General features: G+C 45.2%; 1 protein-coding gene across 1 annotated transcript in view; it reads right to left on the bottom strand.

Moving 5' to 3' along the window:
- Positions 1-286: 286 nt before the first annotated feature.
- Positions 287-18,274, bottom strand: part of LOC134944418 (maltase-glucoamylase-like) — a 114,398-nt gene continuing 96,410 nt past the window's right edge. Inside the window, exons 38-47 of the mRNA XM_063932997.1 lie at positions 17,299-17,333; positions 14,652-14,768; positions 11,953-12,101; positions 10,420-10,504; positions 8,917-8,973; positions 8,160-8,284; positions 6,961-7,049; positions 5,985-6,034; positions 4,217-4,387; positions 287-1,364 (exon numbers count right to left, since the gene is read on the bottom strand). Coding sequence (XP_063789067.1) covers positions 1,263-1,364; positions 4,217-4,387; positions 5,985-6,034; positions 6,961-7,049; positions 8,160-8,284; positions 8,917-8,973; positions 10,420-10,504; positions 11,953-12,101; positions 14,652-14,768; positions 17,299-17,333 — 980 coding nt within the window. The 3' untranslated portion in view covers positions 287-1,262. The remainder of the gene's footprint in view (positions 1,365-4,216; positions 4,388-5,984; positions 6,035-6,960; positions 7,050-8,159; positions 8,285-8,916; positions 8,974-10,419; positions 10,505-11,952; positions 12,102-14,651; positions 14,769-17,298; positions 17,334-18,274) is intronic.

Genomic DNA, 18,274 nt, shown 5'->3' with positions numbered 1-18,274 from the left:
AACTGATCGCAGATGCCGAGTAAGTCTGGAGCTACTCAGAAACTGCTAAGAAGTGTCTATTCGCAATTCTGCTAATCTTTCGTTCACAATTTTACTATGCTAAGATTCACTCCCAATAGGCGGCGACTTAGCGTGTGCAAAGCTGCTAAAAGCAGCTTGCAAGCGAACAACTCGGAATGAGGGCCTTTGTTGGAGACACAATGATACTTTTGTAATCTACTCATTTTTATTCCAACTCATTCAGAAGCCAAGATACTTCACACAGTAAAGACAGGAGAGACATTGGTACTCTGTAGACATATTTATTATAACACACACGAGAATACACTGGTTACATAATGATTCACAATTACTATTTCACAGGTATTACTGTCATTGATGCTCGGATAAAGTTGGTCTACTGAGGTATGTGTTTTAACTAACTTTGGGGTCTATGTGCTATCTAAGCCTTGCATGGAGATAAAGTGGGCGGGGAACAAGTACCAGCCAATCAGCTCCTAGCTGCCATCTCACAGGCTGGGTTTGAAAAATGACAGTTAGGAGCTGATTGGCTGATACTTTACCTCCGTCCACTTCATCTCCATCCAAGGCTTAGTAAATAGTCCCGCCTAGAAAGAGATAAACGGCGATAAAGTACCAAGTACTGTAATCAGCTTCTGTCATTTTCCAAACACACACGGCCTGTAACATGACAGTTGGGAGCTGATTGGTTGGTACTTTATCTCTCTCACAGGCTTAGATCCCTTAATTTAATTTTTATTCAACACTATCCACGTTTGGTTTTTATTTTGCTTTCGTTATGTATTATCATTATTGTGAATATTTGGATTTCTTTATTTTAGTGCTTACCCAATAAAGGCTATAGGAGGACATTTACTAAGCAGTGATAAGAGCGGAGAAGTGAGCCAGTGGAGAAGTTGCCCCATCATCCAATCAGCAGCTCTGTATCATTTTGTAGTATGCAAATTATAGATGTTACGTCAGTGCTGATTGGTTGCCATGGGCAACTTCTCCACTGGCTCACTTATCCGCTCTTATCACTGCTTAGTAAATGTCCCCCTTAATTTAGATTTATCTGCCCAATTTACATCTGTACATTAATGCTGTGGCCTCGAGCGCCCTGTGAGGACTGGGAACATTCTCTTGGTTTTCCTTTTTTGTTTCCAATTTCACATTTTTCCAGGGTGCAGCTCCTGATTATTCTACACTAACTATTGTTATCAGGGTTTTAATGTTCCATTATTTCTGTGCGGTTACATTTCTCATTTATGTTCTTCAAGATGACGGTCAAATCTGTTATTACCATTGAATTCCAGAGTATAGGATTCTCCAAACAGTAGGTGAAGGTGAGTTATATGTGCGATCTGCAATGGTGAGAGCATAGTTATCACGTTAGTTTCTCTTACTAAACAGCACTAGGTAACAATTATTGGCAATGTCTATTTACCTACCTATACAACATATAGAGACACACACAGTGGCGGAACTAGCGAGCGGTGGGCCCAGGTGCGACAAAATGCTTTGCCCCCCCCCCCTGCCCCCCTCATCCCATCCAAGTCCACCCCCTCACCCCTGGAGAGGGGGTGAGGGCCAGAGAAACGGATACCTAGCAACAGTGCCGTAACTAGACATTTTAGCACTGTGTGCAAGAAACGGCATCGGAGCCCCACCCCCGCATGCAAAACAGGGGCAGTGCGCACCGTAGGTGCGCACAAAAATACATAGGGGTGTGGTTTCGTGGGGAAGGGGTGTGGCCACAAATTAATACCAATTCATAAAACGGTACAGTAGTCTCCATTATTAAAATTCTGCCACACAGTAGCACCACTACACCAGGTAGAGACCCTTTTACACTTTACAGCGGACAGATTCCTCTTTTTACACATAACGGCAGACAGTGTCCCCCTTATTACACATTACAGCAGACAGCGTCCCCTTTTTACACATTACGGTAGACAGCGTCCCCTTTTTACACATTACGGCAGGCAGATTCCCCCTTTTTACACATTGCGGCAGACAGCGTGCACTTTTTACACATTACGGCAGACAGTCACACTTTTTGCACATGAAGAAAGAAAGAGAAAGAAAGAAAGAAAGAAAGAAAGAAAGAAAGAAAGAAAGAAAGAAAGAAAGAAAGAAAGAAAGAAAATTATACTTACCCTCTCCGCTGGCTCAGGCTCCTCGGTGCAGCTTCTGGCGATTCCCGGGCAGGAGAGGAGGAGGAGGATGGAGGTGGAGGAGGGAGCCGCAGCAGCGCTGTGTTATTGGTGGAGGCGCTGCTGCTGCTGTCCTTCTGCTTCACTATAGGCTGTTCTCCGCCGCTGTGAATGCTGGGATGCGCTTCACAGCGGCGGAAGACAGCCTATAGTGAAGCAGAGGGACAGCAGCAGCAGCGCCTCAACCTATAACACAGCGCTGCTGCTGCGGCTCCCTCCTCCACCTCCCTCCTCCTCCTTCCCCCCGTGTCTGCTGCACTCCTCTCCTCTCTCTCCAGGCGGCTGTGTGCTGCGGGCAGCGGTTGCCCACAGCACACAGCGGCATGTAATGAGTCAGTTTGACTCATTACATGCTTTGGGTCCCTGGAGAGTGGCGGGTCCCAGTGCAATGCACTGGTTGCACTGGCGGTAGTTCCGCCTCTGGACACACACGTGCAAGGTAAGTCACACTCATCTACAGGGGTCACTCACATATACAGACACACATACACAGGGAGGGGGGTCACATATAGAGATACACCTACAGAGGGAGCGAAGTCACATATAGAGGCACACATACACAGGGAGGGAGGTCACATATAGAGATACATATACACAGGGAGGGAGGTCACATATAGAGGCACACATACACAGGGAGGGAGGTCACATATAGAGATACATATACACAGGGAGGGAGGTCACATATAGAGGCACACATACACAGGGAGGGGGGGGTCACATATACAGACACACCTACCTGCGGATGGTGGCACACACAGACAGATAGACTGGAGCACACAGCAATGTATTTCCCTGTACTCTCCCTCCCTCTCACCTTGCTCTGCAGACACCAGTACCTCCTTCCTCCTCCATGATGCCTAGAGTGCACAAGGCCACAAGCCAAAGTAATGCCCCCTGACTGATTGCACTACACTTTGTGCAGTGGCACTGCTCGCACACCCCTACTTACGGCCCTGGTGCCACACCTCTCCCTGGGTCAAAGGAGCATGTGCTGGGCCCACAAAAAAGGGATTCAGCACATGCTCCTCTGACCCTAGGTGTCTCAAAGACCACAGAGCAGCAGGAAGGAGTTGCTGTAAGCTGCATCCCCTTATTACCAATGAAAGGTTCCCTATTACCCCTTTCACATCGCAAAAATAACCCGGTATTGACCCGTCGACACAGGTCACTGTGTGATGTGAAAGGGCCCATGGCGAATTCCCGGGTCGCCTGACCCGGTAATTCAACCTGGGTAATAAGAAGGGTTATTTCCGGGTTGAATACCAGGTCAGTGGCAGCATGAACGGGTTCCCTGGTCGATGCTACCCGGGACCCGTTCACTACATAAGGAGAGGCGTCGCAGAAATGAGCTTATCTCCCAGCACCGCCTCTGCTGCCGGCTCCACCCCCCGTCGCTATGGCAACCCGATTCAGCATATTGCCGGGTCGGGAAGCCTGCTTTTTCCAATTCCCGGGTGGGATCCGGCATTGGAGATGTGAAAGGTGTATAATGCAGTTGCTGCAAAATTGGAAGAACCACCTGCCCCACCAGACTGGATTAGGGGAAAGGAATTGTTATTACAGATCTGAATGGAAACAAAATCTGAAATAAGACACCCAAAATACCAGACCCCCTGGTGGCCATGTGCTCAGTCTTATGGACAATCCGGTCCTGCCTGGCGAAGATACCCAAACCGTCCTTTACATTTTATTTTTGTCCTTTTCATCTGTCATAGAGGGTTCTCACCAGGTCCAGAATTTGAACTTAACCTCGCTGAGCACAACTGAGTGAACATGGCCAGGACCGAACCCACTGATCCCACAGATGTCACTTTCTTATACGTTAGACCTATGTAAGAGGCGCTCGATCATACATACACGTAAGGAACTACTGTGCTGTACCATATAATAATCCTAGGTAAGAAATTACAACGTAACAGCCATTTATACAAGCCGATATCCTGTTTCTTAGTAAATCTATATAATAATCTACACACTATATTACAGTATGTTCTATTTACCTGGTTAGCGTCCTCATATGAAAGTCGGTGAGAGGAGGGTTGTATTACGCCATCCTTCCTCACAACTAGATTCGTGATAGGTTTTTTCAATCCCAATAGTTTGATTTCATCAAAGATCAGATTATTCGGGTCCGTGTAATTATCATGTGTTACTCTCAAGACAATGGAATCCTTACGTAAATAAAGACAGGTAATATTAGTCAGGCTTCTGCTCTGTGTTCTGCATATCCAATACAATTCAGCATTGTCATGACATAAACATATACAAAATAAATGGGTCTCTACAGTCATCTCACTATTTCACCCAACAACCTGGCCTCGCAGACTCCTAGCCTCGCCAAGAAGGTCTAGGTAGCTGGAGAAGGGCAGGGGTCTCGGGAGATGCTTTAGAGCTTGTGGACAGGTGATGGGAGCTGCCAGAGGCTGCAGGAGGACTGAGGATGGTTTACACTGCTTGAAAACCCTCCTGTGCTTCTTATTATACAGGGTTATGTTTCTAATAAGTGTGAGGATATCATAAGGTTAAAAAACAGATGGGCCAAGAGGTTCTTTTCATTTTATTTATAGAATGTGAGCTGGTGGCATGCCCCCTCTCCTCCTGTCTCCAGTGAATATGTGCTGCTAGTGACAGGAGCCTCCCAGCTGTGCCCCCCCCCCCCCCCCCCCCACACACACACACACCGCGGGACACTGCAGCCCGTGGGTGGGACAGCGGGACAGTCCCACGAAAATCGGGACAATTGGGAGGTATGCTGAGTTTACATAACCACACCAAGAACTGCATTTGGTGCTTCCAGTTGCCGCCAATGGGGGTAATTCTGAGTTGATCGCAGCAGGAACTTTGTTAGCAGTTGGGCAAAACCATGTGCAATGCAGGGGAGGCAGATGTAACATGTGCAGAGAGAGATAGATTTTGGTGGGGTGAGTTCAATCTGCAATCTAAATTGTAGTGTAAAAATAAAGCAGCCAGTATTTACCCTGCACAGAAACAATATAACCCACCCAAATCTAACTCTCTCTGCACATGTTATATCTGCCTCCCCCTGCAGTGCACATGGTTTTGCCCAACTGCTAAAAAATTTCCTGCTGCGATCAACTTGGAATTACCCCCAATGTACAGGGATTTGAAGGCTCCACCAATGTTTAATTCCCAGTCTTGGCTCATTGTCTTTTGTCTGTTTACAGCATAGTCTCACATGGGCCCTCATTCCGAGTTGTTCGCTCGCTAGCTGCTTTTAGCAGCTTTGCACACGCTAAGCCGCCGCCTACAGGTAGTGAATCTTAGCATAGTAAAATTGCGAACGAAAGATTCTCAAAATTGCGAATAGACACTTCTTAGCAGTTTCTGAGTAGCTCCAGACTTACTCGGCATCTGCGATCAGTTCAGTGCTTGTCGTTCCTGGTTTGACGTCACAAACACACCCAGCATTCACCCAGACACTCCTCCATTTCTCCAGCCACTCACGCGTTTTTCCCAGAAACGGTAGCGTTTTTTCGCACACGCCCATAAAACGACCAGTTTCCGCCAAGAAACACCCACTTCCTGTCAATCACATTACGATCACCAGAACGAAGAAAAAACCTCGTAAAACCGTGAGTAAAATACCTAACTGCATAGCAAATTTACTTGGCGCAGCCGCAGTGCGGACATTGCGCATGCGCATTAGCGACTAATCGCTCCGTTGCGAGCAAAAAATAACGAGCGAACAACTCGGAATGAGGGCCATGGTACGTGACAGAAATAGCAATAAAGAATACATATACTTACGTTCATTGCATGGAATTCATACAAAACGTAGATGCCGTGTTCAATCGAGTCTTAAGAAAAAAGAGCATCAGACATTATAAAAATATCATGAGTTCCCTACGAAGAGATTCCGCTTTCTGTTATACTCTGTGGTAAGGTATTGAGCTGCGATAATCTGCAGGAAATAGTCTGTGTGTGTGTGGCAGATCATATAGACATTGTACGGAAGTTCTGTATACATAAATACATGATATATAAGATAAATGTTATTGTAATATGTCCAAATTACTAACAATTACATTACAGCTAGAACGTAGGAATAAAAAACAAAAATGTTCTTCTCTGTTAACAAAAAGTAACACACTGTGGAAACTATGTACTAAGCCTTGGAGAGAGATTAAGTACCAACCAATAAGCTGCTGTCATTGATCAAACACAGCCTGTAACATGACAGTTAGGAGCTTATTACCTGGTACTTTATCTCTCCCCCAAGGCTTAGTAAATAGACCTCAAAGTATCAGCCAATCAGCTACTAACAGCCATGTTACAGGCTGTGTAATGACAGGAGCTGATTATTAGTTGGTACTTTATCTCTCTCTGCCCCTGTATCTACTGTGGTAATATTTGTCACATGTTGCTTCTCACAGCACAATAGTTGCAATTCACTCAGCTGTTCGGAAAGACTATCAATTTCAGATTAGAATTGTCAAAACGTTACCAAATCATGTTGAAATAAATGAAAAAGATTTCAGTTATGACGACACTACTTCTGACTGCGCATATTGTATGTCCGGGAATTGCAGATAGCGGTTGTTTCAGTTTGTGGGCAGAGAGCTGCGGTACTTTCTCTGTATACTTTATCTCTCTCCACAATTTGATACTTCTCCCCGTATGAGACATTTTCCCTTTACCCTTAACTTATTCCTCTTTCCAGAACTAAACCCGAACTTCCGTAAAAGCTAAATTAATGGTAATATTGTAAATCGCAGGCACTTACCGATGCTTTTACCATCATCCCAGAAAAGACGCCCTTGAGAATTTTCATTATCATCCAAAGCAACCAGAAGTTTCAGTGGGTTCAAGCGACTAAAATTAAGTTTTAAAGATGTTTTTGAACTAATCATGTTGACACAAGAATGAAGTATGAAAATGATCACAAGCTGGTGCAATTTGATTGATGAATTTAACACCAACTGACGAGCTATTGTACTCTAGGGGGTCTTTTTTAGAGTTACAGATGGGTCTTCATACATGAGGAAAATAAACCCTCTCAGGTCCCGGACGACTTGGCCGTGACAATCATCTTTTTTGCTCGAAATGTGCGCCTTATTTGCACAACAAAAACAACTAGGAGAGACAAAACTACTCTACTTTACTAGATTACACCAATCGATCTGATGTGTGAGATTTGTTCATCTGTGTGGGAATTACTCTGGGTCTGTATTGCTCACTCCATTTAGTAATACTCTTCAGGTGCATGAAAGGGAGGGGTTATTCTAAACAAGAGAAAGACAAAAAGTTTTCCCCCAGCACACCAAGAAGTATCAGCTATAAGACTTGAATGCTACATGATAATAGACAGTTCAGAGATCTTAGTTGCATATATTTGCAAAGATATGGTTAAGCCACCAGGCCTCGGCAAGGCTACTCTTTTCCTCCAATAACAGCCAGTAGACTACAGTAAATTCTGACTACTTAATTTTATTGAACATGTGTAAGTGGCCGGGCATGCTGGCACCACTTATATATACACCCCTGTTGTCCAGTATTTGAGAGTAATATTTCTAAAGCTGGCCACATACCTAAAGATCAGCTTTCTGACTAGCCAACTGGTTGGCTGGTTGGTTGGAAAATTTGGTAACATTTCGGAGCAATTTGCAATCATCCATTTGCTCCCAATCATTGGAAAACTGATAAAACTGGTCATTCAGGCAAGTTGGTTATTTGTTTGATTTTATTAGTTTGTCCGGATGGCCATTTTTGGCCATTTCTGGGCATTTGGGATCATATGGATTATTGTCATTTGCTCCTATAGGGTACCAGATCTTCTTTCTAAACAGTAAACTAGTTGATAGATAATCTTCAGGTGCTGGTCAGCTTTATAAGTTAGTATTACAGCATTCATAAGTAAGTAATATTTAGTAGTCTTCATGGTTCTTTTTGTGCTTTTTCATTTTTGAGAATTTTAGTACATACCTGAGATGTGTGTTGAAGGCAGGAGCTTGTTGCGGTAGAATGTAGCCACCCCGCACATGAAGATTAATATGGTCAATGGGTGCCGGCAGCACTCTCCAACCACCACGTGTGTTTTCTCTAACACCCTAAAATTAAAATCACAGACACATCTCTGAATTACTTTTAAAATATCTGTTTCTTATTTTACGGAAATGATTTGTTGCCACAAGAAAATGATACACCATCACATAGTGAGGGTGGGCAAAGCCAATGCATGATACTGTGCACAGATATTCAGTTTCTTTCACAGAGCATTCCTACGTCCTGGTATCTCAGTGTTCCCTCCATTATAATACATGTACAGGCTGATTCAAAAGTCGCAGTACACCCTTTTCTTTCAAAACTGTGCAGGAAATGGGAAAACTGAATACCCCAGTAAGGTATGGGTGAGGTGAGCTATCTTTTAGGGTATGTACCGAACATGGGCGCCATCTTGAAATCGGCCATCTTGAATTTTAGTCAGTTTTTTCAAATGGAAAGGGGGTCATGTAACATGTAAAACAACATCAGAATTTGCTGAAACGTGTATTGCTGCAAACAGATTTGAAAGAGCATTTATGGTTCAAACATTACAGCACTTTATTTGTAGCAGGTAACTGATGATGGCTTTGACAAAAGAGGAGAGAATTAAGGTCCACCTTTTCCATTCCCCCCCTGTGTTAAAAAAAACCCTCTGTATTTGATATATATTTTATTATAAATGCACAGACATTCTTACCGTGTGATAGTCGTACCAGACTGCGTTTGGAAAATAAGCATTTATACTTGTTGCACCCTAAGATTAAACAGAGACATACATAAGTAATATTTCACATTGCTGTAATCACTGTTTAGTACATATGAATATATATTACATTGTACTGCAAATTGCATAATTTGCTGATGTAGTATTTGTTTTAGATTATATTATACTTTCTTATACTGTACTAAGGGAATGTACCATAATTCCAATTAAAATATAACTTAATCTGTGTAAAAAGTTCCACGGAGAAGTTAAGGCTAGCAGTGGATTGGACAGTCAGTGTGAGACAAATGATATCTTGAATACAGTAGTTGTAGATGTAATATATTTATGTTAAAGTTCCATAGCATATAGATTAGTGCTATTTGCATATTATAATTAATCAATAAATACATAGTAGAGAAAGAAAGCATCTCACTACAGTCACCATAGCAACTACAAATCTTTTAACTCTCTCAGTCCAAATCTTTGCAGCTTGCCGAAAAGCAATTATAAATGGCGCACACACACCAAGCCCGGTAGGAGCCGAGACGTTGCGTTTGGTTTCATACTTACTTACAAACATAATTATTTTTAAATTATGAAATAATTAAGGGGGTCATTCAGAGTTAATCGCTCGCTAGCTACTTATAGCCGCCGTGCAAACACATAGTCACCGCCCATGGTGGAGTGTATTTTTGCTTTGCAAGTGTGCGAACACGTGTGCAGCCAAGCGGGACGAAAATGTTTTTTTGCAGTTTCTGAGTAGCTCAGGACTTACTCAGCCCTTGCGATCACTTCAGTCTTTTTGGTCCCGGAATTGACGTCAGACACCCGCCTTGCAAACGCTTGGACACGCCTGCGTTTTTTCAAACACTCCCAGAAAACGGTCAGCTGCCACCCACAAACGCCCTTTTCCTGTCAATTTCCTTGCGATCGGCTGTGCGAATGGATTCTTCGTTAAATCCACTCCCAGAAAACGGTCAGTTGCCACCCACAAACGCCCTCTTCCTGTCAATTTCCTTGCAATCGGCTGTGTGAATGGATTCTTCGTTAAATCCATCGCCCAACAACGATCCGCTTTGTACCCGTACGACGCTCCTGTGCATTGCAGTGCATATGCATGCGCAGTAGTAACCTGTTTGCTGCGCTGCGAAAAACAGCAGCCAGCGATCAACTCGGAATGACCCCCTAAGTGCACATACAGAGAATTGCTGAATGAACGGTGAATCACATTGTTAGGCCACTACTAACTTACTGGAACTATCAGGTGGTTCCATATTAATGGGTCCATTTATCAATGAGTGATACATTTTACTGTGAGTGATAAATTGCACCAGCCAATCAGCTCCTAACTGCCATGTTACAGACTGTGTTTGAAAAATGACAGTTAGGAGCTGATTGACTGGTGCAATTTACCACTCACAGTGAAATGTATCACTCATTGATAAATGAGGGCATGAGTTAGAAAGTTTATACAGGGTTTACACCTTTACTCACTTGATCGACCACAGCACTGATCATGAATGCAGACCCCCACAAGAACTGCTTGTACACATCCCAGGTGGTCCTGTCCTCAGTGAATCTTCAAAGAAAATACAAATATTTTTGTTGTGATTTTTAGGACTTTATACTTCAATAAAATCTGATCCAAATGGCAACAGCAAGTAGACCTGTAGCTCTGGCTGGAGCAGGGATGGACTGAGGCCATAAAACAGCCCCGGCAAATCACTCGGGGGCACGCACGACAGGGTGTGTGTGACCACGACTGAAGGATGAGCGGCCACAACTAAATATGGCTGAAGGGGGGCGAATCCACAGCTCACAGGGACAAGCAGGAATTACGGGCCTGGCTTCGTGGCACTCCCCCATCTGTCTGTATGCTGGGCAGGGCGGCAGCCAGGAACCTGCGCTGCTCAGCCAGCCCCGCTTCTGTGTACCCAGACCGACCCATCAGCCCTTGGGGCATTTGCCAGTAGTGCCAGATGACCAGTTCAACCCTGGACTGGAGAGTAATAGCCTTCAATATGAAATCTCAATAGATCAATTTGAAAATCAAGCAGGCAAACCATACCTTTCTCACCGCAATGTAGAAGCAGATCCAGGCATACCCTGCCACAATCAGAATCCTAATTTAGAAGATGCACCTGCATTTATTTAGGCCATATACCTGCAGCATTTGTAATACCCTAAGGTTGTAATGATGGATCGGTTTGTAGAGGACTCTACATGGAAAGCTGCAAGGGAACTAATGTATATGTGACAGCACAGTGCCACAGTGGTTAGTCATTCAGCCTTATAGCACTGGGATCGTGAGTTCAATTCCTGAGAATGGATATATGGGTGTGGAGTTTGTATGTGCTTCACTGTTTGAGTGGGTTTACATCCATACTCCAAAATTACATTGGTACAGTAGGTTACTTGACTTCTGTGTAAAATGTATTCAACTGCGACCTGATTCGAAGTTGGTAATAAAGCAAAAAGAGAGCAAGTAATAAACTCTTTCCACGGCCTTCATAAACACGGGTTTTTGCATGTGAATACGCATTGTCCCGGATTTTTGCTCAGAGGAAAATAATCCCTAAAAAATCCTAAATTCAGAGACCTGGGATCCAACGTGGGTGGCTTGCAGTGTTGGATCAGGAAAACCCAGGTAAGGGTGCAGTGTAACGGGTAACCCGGTCATCCGACCAGGGTACCATTTACAGCGTGACAGAAAAAATCTCATCTTCTCTAGTAAAACAACCACTGAAGTTCCTGCATGACACTGTGCCTACCTGGAAAATGCTTGTAGATTGATACCGCTAAAATAGGTTTGTCTAACAATACTGACGTTAGTAAATTGCAATTCAAAGCATAAGGTCTACTTTTCAGAAGCCAGAGGATCTACTGTATACATTTTATTGTTTTAAAGGTATTCTATCATTGACAAAGAGGCGCGTATCCCATAGTGTTCCATTTGTTACTGCAGTATATTCTCCAGGATTTTAAATACATTTATTAATACATAATAGAACTAAATCAGTGACTTACTCATGTAGCAGTGGTCTCACCACGGTGGAACCGTTAGTATGAGCATCAAATAATAGGGTGTACAGGTAAGGTAACAGCGTATATCTGATATTCAGGACATTTTTTGATAGCATTTTAAATGCGTCATCGAAGCTGACCGGGTCTTGTCTCTACAATAAAAATAGAATATGTAAAGTGTCAGTGCTGGTTATACACCTGGGGATCACACGCCTGACAGAACGTCAGCACAGGAGCCCCTTCCACCAATCAGCATGAACCAGTCACTGTCTGGCAGCTGGCTGGGAGACCGGTAGAGAATGCTGCCTGGCTGCACTGAGAACTGCACGCAATGAGGGCGCCCAGGCTGCAATATCTGCATGCCTCTCTGATCGCCAGGAAATGCCTTTTCCTATGTTGAGAAACAAAAACAACCCCTTTATTCTGGCAAAATCACAGAAAAAAATCTACTTTTATTACAGCACAGTATAAACAATCATCAGATATTACTGCAAAATAGCATCTTACATCCAACCCCCGCTTTATCAGGCGTGACACAGGGTGACTCTTACAGGCTCTCTGATTGGTTGAATCTGTATAATGAATCACGGGTCAAATCTGATATAGGTGTACGCAGCAGCTGTGTGTAAATATGCTAATTGATCGGGTCTGGGACTCAGGGTCGACAACAAAAAGGTTGACGCCAATTGGTCGACACACCTTAGGCCGACATGGACAAAAGGTCGACATGGACAAAAGTTCGACAGGAAGAAGGTGGACATGGAAAAAGGTCGATATGAGCTTTTTAATGTTTTTTTTGGTGTCGTTTTCTTCGTAGAGTGAACCCCAATTAGTGCACCGCGTCCCCTCGCATGGCTCGCTTCGCTCGCCATGCTTCGGGCATGGTGCCTTCGCTACGCTACCGCTTCGCTCGGCACAGATTACCGTTCCAATCGTAGTCCACGTGGATCGTTAAGTATGAAAAGGTTCCAAAAAAGAAAAAAAATCATAAAAATGTCGACATTTTTCCATGTCGACCTTGTTCCTGTCAACATTTTGCCCATGTCGACCTTTTTGTCCATGTCGACCAATTGGCGTCGACCTAAGGTGTGTTGACCTTTTTGCTGTCGACCTGGAGTCCTGATACCAATTGATCCAGGTGGTGTCTTGTGTAAATAGACACCTCACCCATGCTTCTCTTCCCAAGGGTGCAGCGTCGGATCATCGGCAAAAACATCTTGCATCCGAGAAAACCTTAAGTTACTTGGGTGGTCATCTCAGATCCATAGCGATGGCCAGTAGATCTGCATCTCCTCCTGGCCTCTGCACGCCAAGAAAATGGGGTCAACACGCCCCAATTTTCAGGATTGCAGCCCGGCACCACTACCTCCCCACCCCTTAAGAAGCCACAACCTGTCAATCAGGCAACGGCTAAATGACCACTGCATGCGACGATGCAGAACTCGTGCACCATTGGACTTGTATGCAAACCATTGTGTACAACTCTGAATCAGGCACATAATCTGTTTTTAAAACGTAATTTATGTCGTTTTACTGACATATGACTTTTTTATTGCTCTTAGTGCTGTGCTATATCACCGGCCAGGCGGAGTGTACAGGGTCTGCCAGTCCTCTAAGCCAGGGGTGCTGCTACACTACCAAGTGATCCATAACATAGAGTAAATGACATATGGCCCCCAATCAACTCCTAACTGTCATTTTTCAAACACAGCCTGTAGGGTGGCAGTTAGGAGCTGATTGGCTGAAACTTTATCACTGTGAAAGATATCACTTTTCAAGGTTTTATAATTCTGGCCCATGAAACCTAAGGCCTCCAGCTTACTCCGCTGTGTGTGTGCCAAGGGGTTTCTCACCCACTGTTCCTACAGTAACAGTAATGCCCATCAATACGCCACCAGTAGTACGTAGTAATGTCCTATATAGTATCACAACTAGTATTAAGGTATTAGCTAACCATTCAGTGTTATGTTAGACTTGCCCTCCACCGATGTCACTGAGGATAATCATCCTGACAATTTTTTTTGGCTCCGCCCTAATGAGGTCACTTCTAAAAAACAAAATTCCAGGGCTGCTTTAAAGCTAGGTAGAGACTAGGCGATATGTCAGTCCAATCCAGTGGTTCGGACCAATGTATCGGTGTCATAGGCCACTACTGGGCGCTCCCGTGCGTCTTTTGGCGCACAATGTAGACTGAACCGAAGATACCGTCGCCGACATATTGTTCTGACGGTCGTACCGTCGTCCATGATCCAGGATCGTCTTGTGTGTACCCAGCTTTAGAATGAACAACATGTGTCTTGTTATCACTCATTACAAATGTTAAATGGTGCTACAGCCAATCAGCTCTTGTTATTTTCAATCACATGACAGTTAGGAGCTGATTGGCTGGAATACTATTTATTATTTGTAATGAGTGATAACAAGAACGTCCCTCGTTGCTAAATCTGCCCCTAGATTCCCAGTCTGCCCCAGATTATATGCATTATAATAGAATTTCTAATGTCAGCTTTAAGCTACAAAGTAACAACCATGATAACAGTGTATCGAGGAACAGTAATAACAGCATAAACATAACATTAAACCAGTGACTGCTACTATCATACTACACAGAAACTACATGAAAGGGAGCAAGTTCTCTTTTAACCCCAAAAGCCTATGAGGAGTCACCGCACTGAGCATCAGATAATTGCATTATACCGTACCCTCCATCCTATGCCATTGTGGTTTCTGGAAAATGGGTAAAATGCCCCGAGCTGCATCCAGCGGGCACATAACTCTCTGGTGGTGTCCTGGAAGAACCCGCAAATGTCTGCTCCAGTCTATAGAAGAAGAAGAGATAGGAACCAGTTACTTTCAAAGAAAAAAAAAATTGTTCCAATTAGCATCTGGTTACATATCACTGATGATCCGGTTTGTTTCATCAATTCGGTCAAACACAAAATATATTTTTTTGAATATATTTTAGTTAATATATCATTTTATTGTATCTAGCTTTGGTGGACATTCTACTGGTTTCAGGATTCCGATCATTCTGCTATTGAGAACACACAATGATACAGTGGTGTATTTGAGTAAAATACAAATTGAGGCTTGGCTTCCTCACCAGGACAGTCGTCAGGTGTGCAGTAGGTGTGCATTCGCCTGGCTGTGTATGAGGATGCTAGCTTTGCATATGTTTACTGAATGTTCTTTCCATATTACTATGTGTATGAGCAGATGATGACTGAGAACCTATTACTCCTTTCAGACATAATAATAAAACCCGGGTTTTTGCGCGTGAACATGCATCGACCTTGGTCTGAAAGGGTATACCTGGGTTGACCGTCCCAGGTTTGTGACCGCTAACAGGTTTTTCCCCGGGACTTGCAACCTGGGTAGACGACCCAACTTAGTTCTGAAGGGTGCGATACAGGTCTTGATGATCCGAGTAATGCCTTAAAGAAAATTATTGGCTGGGGACAGTTAGCGCCTGGAGGTGAGATCATCTTTTGACCTTTTGTACCGGTCAACCTAATGCATGCCAACCAAATGTTGTCGACCTAAACATTATTAATCTATTATACCACCCCCTGTCTGTTCTGTTATAAACTATTAACTGTAATCTGTTTTCACTGTGCTATGCCTCCCGTCCCCATCCACCGTCATCTCAGCCATGTGCAACAAGAGAAGGAAGCCGCAGCCAAGGGGAAGAAGACAAAGCTGGGGGAATGGAGCTGCAACCAAGGAGAGGAAGCCACAGCCAAGGATAGGAATCCGCAGCCAAGGGGAGGGAGCAGTAGCCAAGGAGAGGAAGCCGCAGCCAAGGAAAGAAAGCCACAGCCGAGGAGAGGAAGCCGCAGCCGAGGAGAGAAAGCCACAGTCAAGGGGAAGAAGCCACAGCCAAGGAGAGGGAGGAGCAGCAAAGGGGAGGAAGCAACAGCCAATGGGAGGGAGCTGTAGCCAAGGAGTGAAAGCCAAAGCTAAGGAAGGATGTCGAAGCCAAGGAAAGAAAGTTAAAGCCAAGGGGAGGAAGCTGAAGCCAAGGGGAGGGAGCAGCAGCCAGGGGGAGGAATCCACAGCCAAGTGGAGGAATACACATCCAAGGAGAGGGAGCCACAGCCAAGGAGAGGGAGCCAAAGCCAAGGAGAGGGAGCAACAGCCAAGGAGAGGGAGCCGCAGCCAAGGAGAGAAAGCCAAAGCTGAAGGGAGGAAGCCGCAGCCAAGGAGAGGAAGCCACAGCAAAGGGGTAGAAGACAAAGTCAGGGAGAGAAAGCCACAGCCAAAGGGTGAAAGCCGCAGCCAAGGGGAGGGAGGAGCAGCCAAGGGGAGGAAGACACAGCCAATGGGAGGGAGCTGTAGCCAAGAAGTGAAAGCCAAAGCCAAGGAAGGAAGTCGAAGCCAAGGGGAAGAAGCTGCAGCCAAGGAGAGAAAGTCGAAGCCAAGGGGAGGAAGCTGCAGCTAGGGGGAGGGAGCCGCAGCCAAGGGTAGGAATACACATCCAAGGATAGGGAGCCACAGCCAAGGAGAGGGAGCCGCAGCCAGGGGGAGAGAGCCACAGCCAGGGGGAGGGAGCCGCACCCAAGGGGAGGGAGCTGCACTCATGGGGAGGGAGCCGCAGCCAAGGTGTGGAATACACATCCAATGAGAGGAAGCCGCAGCCAAGGGGAGGGAATCGTAGCCAGGGAGAGGGAGCCGCACCCAAAGGGAGGGAGCCGCAGCCAAGGTGTGGAATACACATCCAAGGAGTGGGAGCCACAGCCAAGGAGATGGAGCATCAGCTAAGGAGAGGGAGCCACAGCCAAGGGGAGAGAGCCACAGCGAAGGAGAGGGAGCTGAAGCCAAGTGTAGGAATACACTTCCAAGGAGAGGGAGCCACAGCCAAGGAGAGGGAGCTACAGCCAAGGAGAGGGAGTTACAGCCAAGGAGAGGGAGCTACAGCCAGGGGGAGGAATACAGATCCAAGGAGTGGGGGCCACAGTCAAGGAGATGGAGCCGCAGCCAAGGTGAGGGAGCCGCAGCCAGGGGACGGAGCCGCAGCGAGGGGGAGGAATACAATCCATGGAGAGGGAGCCACAGCCAAGGTGAGGGAGCCGCAGCCAAGTTGAGGGAGCTGCACCTGGGGGCAGGGAGCCACAGCCAGGGAAAGAGGGTTCCAGCCGAGGGCAGGGAGACGCAGATGAGGGCAGGGAGCCGCAGCCGAGGTGAGTGAGTTGCTGCTGGAGATTTCTCTGAATGGCTTACAGAGAAGCCATTTTTTTCCAAATGCAGTTTGAGAGTCTGCTTGTAATACTGAATGAGGCCCTGAGGAACTTGTACACAAACCCAGATAACAAATGACCACAATGTCAGGTTATCTGATTCACTACTTACATATGGAATACCAAAAAGACTGAAATCCATCATACCTGCAAATAGAATACAATAGAAAAATCAATATTTATCTTGTAATAGTTAATGCTTTAGAAACATTATTCAATCAAGTGCTTGGTACATACAATGGGCATATGTGCTAAGCCTTGTAGAGTGATAAAGTGGAGAGAGATATAGGCCCTCATTCCGAGTTGTTCGCTCGCATGCTGCTTTTAGCAGATTTGCTCACGCTAAGTCGCCGCCTACTGGGAGTGAATCTTAGCTTCTTAAAATTGCGACCGACGGATTCGCAATATTGCGATTAGACCTCTATTAGCAGTTTCTGAGTAGCTCCAGACTAACTCGGCATCTGCGATCAGTTCAGTGCTTGTCGTTCCTGGTTTGACATCACAAACACACCCAGCGTTCGCCCAGACACTCCTCCGTTTCTCCGGCCACTCCCGCGTTTTTCCCAGGAACGGCAGCGTTTTTTCCCACACACCCATAAAACGGACAGTTTCCGCCCAGTAACACCCACTTCCTGTCAATCACATTACGATCACCAGAACGATGAAAAAGCCGTGAGTAAAAAACCTAACTGCATAGCAAATTTACTTGGCGCAGTCGCAGTGCGGACATTGCGCATGCGCAATAAGCGGAAAGTCGCTGCGATGCAAAGAAAAATACAGAGCGAACAACTCGGAATGACCACCAATGTACTAACCAATCAGCTCATTTCTGTCATTTTTCAAACACATGCTGTAACATGGCAGTCAGGAGCTAATTGGCTAACACTTTATCTCTCACCAATGCTTAGTATGTATCCCTGTGTGCTTGAAGCTATGGAAGCCAGATTCACTACCTAACGCTACTGCAAGATCAGTAACAGATCCTTCACTTGCAAATCGCAATGTAACTAAAATGCATTATGACTTTGCACGGCCCACACCAAACAGATGCCTTACCATAGCTGGTGGCTTACCATATGTTTGTAAAT

The sequence above is a fragment of the Pseudophryne corroboree genome, chromosome 7 (assembly GCF_028390025.1).
Source record: "Pseudophryne corroboree isolate aPseCor3 chromosome 7, aPseCor3.hap2, whole genome shotgun sequence".
NCBI lineage: Eukaryota > Metazoa > Chordata > Amphibia > Anura > Myobatrachidae > Pseudophryne > Pseudophryne corroboree.
The sequence above is the reverse complement of the archived record's forward strand: the minus strand, read 5'-3'. Positions and strand labels throughout refer to the sequence as shown.